Here is a 9,523-nt window from a genome sequence, read left to right as displayed (position 1 = left end):
TTAGCGATATTTCAAAGTGGTTCTTGAACCAATACAATCAAACTGGTTCTAAAGTACAACAAATTAGCAATACATTCTTGAATTTTAGAGCCAAATGAACAGGTTTGAAGATGTTCGAGCTGGTTTAAGTTTAAATGGCTACAGTGTATAGTAATTTTAATGTTTTCTATGTGAATGTTGAATCCTAACTTGAACACAGTGGTTAATATTATTTTGATAATACAAGTAATTCTGTTGTTTAGGAAATACCTGAGGCCAGTTTAAAATTTGCATCAAGCTTTAAATGTATGGAAGACCAACAGCGCACATATAGCTTAGCATGTTTAAAGTACCAAACTCAACTTGGAGCAATACTTTCATCCAAATGTTTATTTTTTTAACAAAACAAATAATACAAAATAAATGACTCCAGTCATTTGAATTGCTTATAAATATAATTTATTAACTGCTTAAAAAAAATTTCTTACACTTTGTACATGTCAGACTGACAGAATAAATGCAGGCATTTACAAACAGTGAAAAAGAAAACCGGCTTGGTTGGGGAAGGGAGGGAAGAAAAAAATGAGGCACACCTACAAGAGTAAACTACATCTCACTGTACAGAAATACAAAGAATACAATGGATAGCACTTCTTTCTTAGTACATTTTTTTTTAGAAAAAGGAATTGCATAGTAAATACAGCTGGAGGGAAAGAAAAGACAAACTAAATTGGTTTCTTTATCTCTATAGCCAAAAAAGTAAGTAACACTTTTGCAGTAATACTGCTGTAGTAAAAATACTTGAGAATGAAATCCTCAGCTTAAGGAATCCACTGAGTCTGTCTCAGCCACAGGCAACTGACATATGTTACCCAGTTCTTAAAACAGATCACTTAACGCATCAGAGATGCTAAATTATTGATAATCTGGGTTAAATGCAGGCAACGTTTACCACTTGTGTAAAAGTAAGGCTTATGGAGATGTTCTATTGAATGTGCAGTCAAGTATTCTATAATTGTACTATTTTATATGTGAGTGATATTTTCTGCCCCCAATTGGTCACTTCAATAATTGCTGCATTGCAATAATTATATATGCTTAAAGGATAAAAAGGATATTAAATGCATAATCATGAAAAGAAAAGTCTATACTGTTAAATATAGCATTGCATCCTGTAATAAATGGTCCAAAAACAAAATAACAAACTAATATTTTACTCTGTTTTGATGTTGAATAGTATCCCCAAATATCTAGTACTGATCTCAGGTTTCACGAATGCAGGATAAACACTGTAACCAAGTCATTTGGCATGATAGCCTGTTCACAAGGTAGAATCATCAGGTCTGTAGCCAATTTTGACATATACATATAAGTCTAAATTGCACCAATCCAGATTTCCTGGGGGGTAAAGCATAGTTGCCTACTCTCCCGGAATGTCTGGGAGACTCCCAAATTTCTGGGAGTCCTCCCGGACTCCTGGAAAAGCAAGGCAATCTCCCGCTATCTAATTTTTACAATAGTAAAGTGGCGGGAGGGTGGGGCTTATGACGTGAATCGCGTGTCATCGTGGCCCCACCCCACGCTGTAATTGGCCAGAATCAATGATGTGACCCGTCGGGCCCCGCCCCCAACATGCTCACCTCCCCCTGATCTCCCGGAGGTGTCCTTGCCAATGTAGGCAAGTATGGGGTAAAGCAAATGGACTAGCTCCTTCTTGGATTGGCCAATGAAATTACAATTTGATCTGTTTGCTGCTTAATAGTTTAAAAAAAAAAAATTTGGCTAGTCAGGATAAGGAATATCGTTGCTTTTGCACCATTTAGTCAAGGCAACATATTAACTTTGTAAATTTAGGATTTGTAAAACCTAGAATTTGGTTCAGTCTGCTTTTAAAAATCGTTTTAGATTTGACACCATGTTATTTGTTCCTGTGGCCGATCTTGATTATTTAATTAAGCCTTGACCGAATCATTACGATTTAACTAACCAAATTCACATCTAGATTTTAATGGTTTTTAATGTACTCTTTTGCATCCGTGACCTAAAGTTACAGATAAGATTTTAGAATTTTGAAACCTTCTGCTTAATTTGAATTTGCAAATTAGGATTCAGGTTTGGTTCAGTGTTCAGAAGGATCATTTGTAAAAGTATTCTGGCCAAATCCTAATTTAGATTATGTTCATATCTCATACTTATGCCTAAAATGTATCTTGTATCTGATTATGCTCTATTGAAGCATCCAAGAAATTCTGATGAAAAGATCGCGTGTTATGATTAACAATCAATTGCAGTGCCGTAGAATTCTTTTACGTTAGTGAAATAATGCATATCATTGACTATATCACCTGCTTCATGTTAGTGGCATCTTTACTTCTTTGTGTGTGTCTTCTATTAAATGAATAATTGCTATATTTAAAGTGTCATAAAGTAACTCATATTATTTTACACAATCTATAAATTTCATACATCCTGTCAAGTAAATGACTTCACAATATGGAAAATGACTGCGTGTTTTTGGAGATAATAAATTACTGCACATTGAGATTTTATGGTCAGTTTTCATTCTCACCTAGATGTTTATTTTTATGTGACCTTAGTAAATCCAGCAAAAAAGTGACTAAAAGCTTGTAAATGATCTCACCATTTTATGGGTTAATAAATTAGGTCCATTGAGTCTTCTGCAGACTCTTAGGGGTATATTTACTAAACTACGGGTTTGAAAAAGTGGAGATGTTGCAACCAATCAGATTCTAGTTATTATTTCTTTAGTACATGCTACAAAATGATAGCTAGAATCTGATTGGTTGAAATAGGCAACATCTCCACTTTTTCAAACGCGCAGTTTAGTAAATATACCCCTTGGACCCAGAGACAACAATGTCGGCTAATGAAGCAGTTGCCCACTTTCACAGTAGAGTGAACAATGAGACTACAGGAGAAAATCTATAGAGATAACTGCAGCTCCATCCTTTTAGCAACAAAACTTCCAATAAAGAAACAGCAAAAAAAAACCCAACACAAAATGCTACAGAAAATAACAAGATAACACTTATAGAATATAACAACCATACACACATACTTTCAACATATTTCACTATAAATATAAACCATACATATGTCATGACGACAGTGTCCCATTAATCTTACAGGACACTTACAATTTATCATAATACAAAGTAATACACTTTATTTTGTGTTGTAAGAAAACCACATTTCATGTTACTAAATTCATTTTAAATTTATGATAACATAATTAGAGGTAAATTCACTCTTTTTTTCCAGCAAACTATATGAATGTAGGAAATGTGTATGAATATTGATAGAAGTAGCTAATTAAGGAATCTAGCAAATCCTAATATAATTCCAGCTAGGATAAAACATAGTACCAGGATGCTGGTTGTACAGGAATAGATTGGCTGTGTCATACTGCATTAGTATTTATTGCATGCACAAGATTACATTGCAAAATTTGCACTATTTTCAGTCTGGCTTCATTACTAACTATTCGGTTTCATTTTCTGTTCAGTAATATTAATTTATGTTGCCAATACCATGACAGTGCAATCTGTGACATTACATAGTGCAGTCTATTGCAGTTCATGGCTAAGGATTAAGCAAAGAATCTGTGCTATCATGTGACAGATCTCTAGTTTAATTAGAGATCTAATGAGCCAGATGTTCACTGCAATAAACTTTGCTCCATCTGTATACAGATGCTACAAAATCCACTTTAATATAGTAATATAAGATATTGTTATCTTGTCCTTTTGTGATCATGACTCATTCCTCCTTTGGACACTAAGCTTGGTATTGATTGATAGAAGACACTACATGCCACAGCTTGGATGTTGAACCCAACAAGATAACATAAAATGTTGTATATTGTAAAATCTGTCGTTTTAGGAGAACTTTTATATGTATCTATGTGAATGTTACACAATGCTTTTTATTTTGGATCAGATTAGATTTCGGAATTAGCGGAAATTTGATAAATGTGAACTGTACTTTTACAATAATTACTAAGTAAGCATAGTGTTTCAGAGTGAATATACCTTTAATGAGCGTGTGAGTGTATTAACTTAATGAGCACAATTTAGAAAGGCACGATAATAACTAGATTCTATTACTGTATCCTGTCACAACGAATTGATCAATTCTTTAATTTTATGAACTCAGACAGAATCTCCCGTAATCAGTTAACTAGCCTATTAAAAAGCCTAATGAGTCACTGTACGTACAAGAGCCTTCTTTAACATTATGTTAGATGCAAACATTCTTGAAAATAAACTGTTCTTTAAGGTAGCTTTTTAAAGCCTATGAAAAAGCTTGTTTTAATTGCCCTGTATTTTTCAACATCAAATATAATAGACCTAAGAGTAAATTTATCAAGCTGTGGGTTAGAAAAAGTGGAGATGTTGCCTATAGCAACCAATCAGATTATAGCTGTCATTTTGTAGAATGTTCTAAATAAATGATATCTAGAATCTGATTGGTTGCCATAGGCAACGTCTCCACTTTTTCAAACCCGCCTAGAGTTAAATTTACCCCCTAGAGTTTAATATTAAGAAAAAAAAAATGGCGTAATTAATCCCAGTTTGAAATGTGCACAACAAAAGCTCTTGCAATGACATGATGACAGAGAATCAAAATGGCCATGGAGCCAAAGCAACGTCACTATGCCCATCTACAAGTATAATAGTCAAAATGACCTTAAACGAAGAAAGATGATGAAGTGGATCTGAAGCGAAATATCACAAAAGCACAAGCATTGTTTAATATAGTACACACTTTAAATAATAGATAACGATGGTAAATTAAACTAATGATGAAAACAGCAAGGATATACAACATAAAAAAAAGTATATGTATATTGACCACACATTCCTTGTAACAGAATTTTGCTATTTTTTTGTTTTTACAAGCAACCAATGTTATAAAGGAAAGCAACATGTAACAGTGTTCGAAAGCCATATAGTCTAATAAAATTACATACTTTCTGTAATGTATAAACCAAATAAAAAGAAGTAAAATAAAACAGTATTTCCATTTGAGAGGCACAATTTTCTTAACTAACATAGCCAGATGGAGTGAAAAAAAGCGATTGCATGCTGCTGAAGACAGCACTAGAGGGCAGCATATATAAATAATGTCAACATACACAAGTTGAAAGGGAGAAAAGCCTTCCTTCCAGTTTTGCCAAAGCAAGATCTCTGTTAACAGGTTATATACACAAGCTGTTTGTAACAAAAAAAGGAACGAGTTCTAAAAATGTTGAAATCTAGTGACCTATTGAGCCAAGAAATGTTACTTTTGCATTGCAGCTGCCCTTGTTGCTTATAACTGTGAAACGTTTAAATATAAAACCTTCATGTAGAAGATTAGAGAAATTGGAGTAAAATTTCACACAAATCGAGATTCACTTTTGTTTCTCCATTCCACGGAATGCCATTCTGTGTTTGTAAATTTGCATTTAAAGATTCTATACTCTACTATATAAATAGATCTGGGAAGCTGACAGTCAATTCATTCTACTGTCTGGTGTGTTTGGGCCAGGACTCAGAACGCTTTAGGTCAAATTTGCAAGCAAAACATGCAAAATTTCACAGCCAAATGAGGAATGAGAGGACCATTCAGTAGAAACAGTTTAAAAATGTTGCCCCATCTCTATCCTGGTATCTTCACGTTAACCAAGGTAAGTAGTTAAGCACAAGGAAACAATCAATGAATTCCTGCCAACTTTTATCAAAGGCAATGCCAACTATCTGTCATCTTCACATATGTATCATATTTTCTCATACATTACACAAAATCGAGAGCACTTGCTACCATCCCTTGCAAGCCAGATTAAACCCCAAGCACCATACCCAACAATCAATTGGTAATATTCTGTAGTAATAAAAATAATAACCAATATGCTTGTAGTGAAATATTTGATAATCAAAGTCTGCCAAGTATTGTCAACAGGTTTTTAAACCTGAGATACCACCAAGAAGGATACATTCCTAAGGTGCTTCCTCCCCAAAGCTGGAGCTCCTTGATGTTACAACAAGTTTCTGAAATATTTTTTGGACAAGTTCTCCCTATCTTACCTGACTCCACATGTAGAAATTGGAAGGCTGGGGACTCCCTTCCCCGTTACCTAAAGCTTAGTGCATCTGTGAGCTGTCAGCATGCAGTGAAGTCTGTCCATGCCTTTAATGGCTACAGGTGGTGGGTAGGTAAGATAGGTAGGACTTATTCTTTAAAGGAGATAACCATCTCATCTAACTTCTATTGTTAAGGTAAACCCCCAAATACATTAAATCTCACTATTAAGTATGAAGGACTGCATTGAGTAAGCAACAGTATTCTGACTTGCCTTTAATAAGAGAATCAGGGTGATTCATATTATTGCCAAGAATGATCCAAATTGATTGTTTGCCAAAATAAACAAACAAGATGTTGGGTCCTCAGTTAAATTAGCAAATCACTTTTCGTTATTTCCTAGTTACACTCCAGCCTACCATTAGGTGAACCTAGGTGTATGCCATGTGCACCAAAGGTTAGGTGTCTCCTAAAACACTGAATGAGTGACATAATGTCATATATCCAATGATTTTAATGCCCCCTTGTTGCCCCTAACATGGAGGAGAAGCAGCCAGCAGCTTCTTACCCATGAAGCTATTGGCTGCAGCTTTCTCATGTCAGTGAAAGATTCCCTCTCATCAGTCATCTACTACAACCATCACCAGAGTAGCAATTCCCATACAATTCTAGCATTTGTCTAACATTACCATTTTTTGCTCAGATTAACCATATAATTCAGTCTGAAAGTGTTCACTCAGTGCCCAAATGGTGATCCTGCACACACGCTCATCATGACAGCTTTGCCTGTCTTTCTGTTAACACTTAATGTTCCAAAGCAAAAGAAAATAATCCAATTATTATGTAATATTAAACATTTTTTAACATATAACAACAGGCAAATAAAGCAAACATGCAAACTGTGAAACTATGATTGTTTTAGGTGTAAGATGAGAATATCAATAGTCAAGTTAGCTGCAGTAGGTGAGATCTTCCAAATCTACAGGGAACAGCAAAAACAAGGCATTCCTGTCAGCACTGACATGCATGTGAACGCAAACCAAATTATGCAGTATTTACTTCCGTCATTGTAGCTGATTGTAAAATCACTTTAAAAAATAAAAATCTGGCTTTACCGTCTGTGTTGGTAGCTGCTTACAACTGAAACTATTGGGTTTCCACATGAACACACTGAACTCTGTTTGAAGGAGGGAGCTGGGGACAGGAAAACAGGACAAGGGGATTATCTGACTCTTAGTAGTAATCAGCACACCCAATCTAAACTCCACTGAAAAAAAATACCATAGCTTTCCTAAAAATACCCTGGAGTGGCACACACATTTCATTTAGATGGCTTGCACAAAATATATAAATAGTCATGGGACAGCATCAATAACCCCTGTCCGTTAGTGGATGTAAACAATGTCCATTGGAGCTGGGATTGTATAGAAAGATTATCCATGTATCTGGATAGCAATAAATTTCGTTTCCTAGGAAACTGTAAAATCCTATAACAAGCCACACACTGAACGAGCATCAGGTTGGTTTATAATATTTGAGATACAGCTTTGCATGTTTTTTTTTTTTCCTCTTCATTTCTGTGTTAATATACAAGAAAGGTTTATATCAAAGTCATTTTTTTTAATATAAGTAGTAAAACTCATTGGTCAGTATTCCGTTCCAGTATGTTCTTTTCCTTTTATCTTGGTAATGTGTCCGTTTATTAGTCCCTCCGTCTTCATATTTTCTAAGTAATATCAATATTTCCCTTCTGCTGTCAAAGATACCACAGTCTCGTGTCTGCCCATCTCCTCTAAGACTGCAGCAAGCGTACTGAGGTTTCCATCCGGGTAGTTCTGCGCTTCCCAGAGATCAAGGATCACTCCAGTGGGACTGGGCTTCGTAGCAAAATAATTTAGATACCTGCACAAAAAAAATACACCGGATTAGATCATTCACAAAATCATTTTTTAAGCAGAAAATAACTGACAATCTGTTATAACTGTATTATAGCAATGTGAATCCTAATTAGAGGGGAAATATGCTCATGTTATAAATGAGATAAAATTGTATGTTATTTTTGCATAAAAGTTCAGAAAAACATATGTTGTTCTGCCAGTATTGGTTGGCCCCATATCAACAGTTAATGAGGTGACACGGTTTTATAGCTCTGCTCCTCCAGCACTTAGGGCTAGATTTACTAAGCTGCGGGTTTGAAAAAGTGGGGATGTTGCCTATAGCAACCAATCAGATTCTAGCTTTCATTTATTTAGTACCTTCTACAAAATGACAGCTAGAATCTGATTGGTTGCTATAGGCAACATCCCCACTTTTTCAAACCCGCAGCTTAGTAAATCTAGCCCTTAGTCTTCTGCACAAGAACTTCCACAACAATGAACCTAAAATAAAGTTTATGTGCAAGTAAATTCTTGGAGGGGAAGAATAGGGATAGACTGGGCTGTATAAAGTATACATGTTCCTAACCCCCTCTCCCCACTTAGCTACAACAGTCCTGTGTTGTAAAACTGCACATAATTATAATTGATCTTAGATTTTATATGTCAGCAACTGTAATGCAAAAAGAAACAGAACAGTGTGTTTGTATGGCTTAAGCAAACATAAAAAACTTTATTGATAACGTCAGTTACATGGGCGCGCTCACCTGTCTAATATCAATTTGTGGGCCAGCATCCTCCAGTCATGACCTCGTGTTTGAGGAGCATCGAGACTGCTGCAAAGTTTCTGTCGAATAGTTAGAGGAATGCTAAAAGCACTTGGTCCTATAATGGTAGTAATGGTACTTGCTGAATCCATGAGAGGATAATCAATAATACAGCTTGGTTCCTGTAAAAAGAACAAATCATTTTTTTTTATTGCAGATGATTTCTGTAAATGGATTGGTGCACATAGTTTATTTGTACTTTATCTCTGTTCTAGGTTTAAATGGCAATGCTTTCCCTGCCAGCACTCTATTTCTAGTCTTCTGAAATGAAATAATATATAAATAGCTGCCTTACTAACCATTAAACTACATGCGTATCCTCGAATGGTTGGTCTGTGCTAGAACACAAGCCTGGCTCAATTAGATCAACCCTGAGGTACAGCAGGGTTAATTACAGCAATATACGCAGGAAAGATAATATCTGAAAGCCATTTTCCTCAAAAATTGCCCACTACATCATTCTTAACACGGGTATATTTTGCTTTGGTAATTTGATAATTACAGGAACACACTGTGCTGTACTACCAGCTAATAAATTGAAAGCAAACGTACAGGTCACAAACTGTGATTCACGTGTGCTACAAAACTGGGTATTCAGCAAAACAGACATCCATGAGACAATCCTAATTTATAGCGGTCAAAAGGGCTTGTGACTTGATGAAACGGCCTCTCCGCAATCAGATCTGGCTGTGGTTCGCGCAGATTGGGCTGCAAGGCTGGGTGACTGGCCTAATGTGTCCTGACTCTATGGTCTGTTGC

The 9,523-nt window shown here is 35.6% G+C and overlaps 1 protein-coding gene across 2 annotated transcripts in view; it reads right to left on the bottom strand.

Moving 5' to 3' along the window:
* Positions 1 to 421: 421 nt before the first annotated feature.
* UNC5C (unc-5 netrin receptor C) overlaps positions 422 to 9,523 on the bottom strand; it is a 270,066-nt gene continuing 260,964 nt past the window's right edge. For both annotated transcript variants that reach the window (XM_075201521.1, XM_075201530.1), the window contains 2 exons: positions 8,705 to 8,886; positions 422 to 7,965 (listed from right to left, as the gene is read on the bottom strand). In XM_075201521.1, coding sequence (XP_075057622.1) covers positions 7,800 to 7,965; positions 8,705 to 8,886 — 348 coding nt within the window. In that variant the 3' untranslated portion in view covers positions 422 to 7,799. The remainder of the gene's footprint in view (positions 7,966 to 8,704; positions 8,887 to 9,523) is intronic.

This window comes from Mixophyes fleayi, chromosome 1 (assembly GCF_038048845.1).
Source record: "Mixophyes fleayi isolate aMixFle1 chromosome 1, aMixFle1.hap1, whole genome shotgun sequence".
NCBI lineage: Eukaryota > Metazoa > Chordata > Amphibia > Anura > Limnodynastidae > Mixophyes > Mixophyes fleayi.
This window is presented reverse-complemented; position numbering and strand designations above follow the sequence as displayed.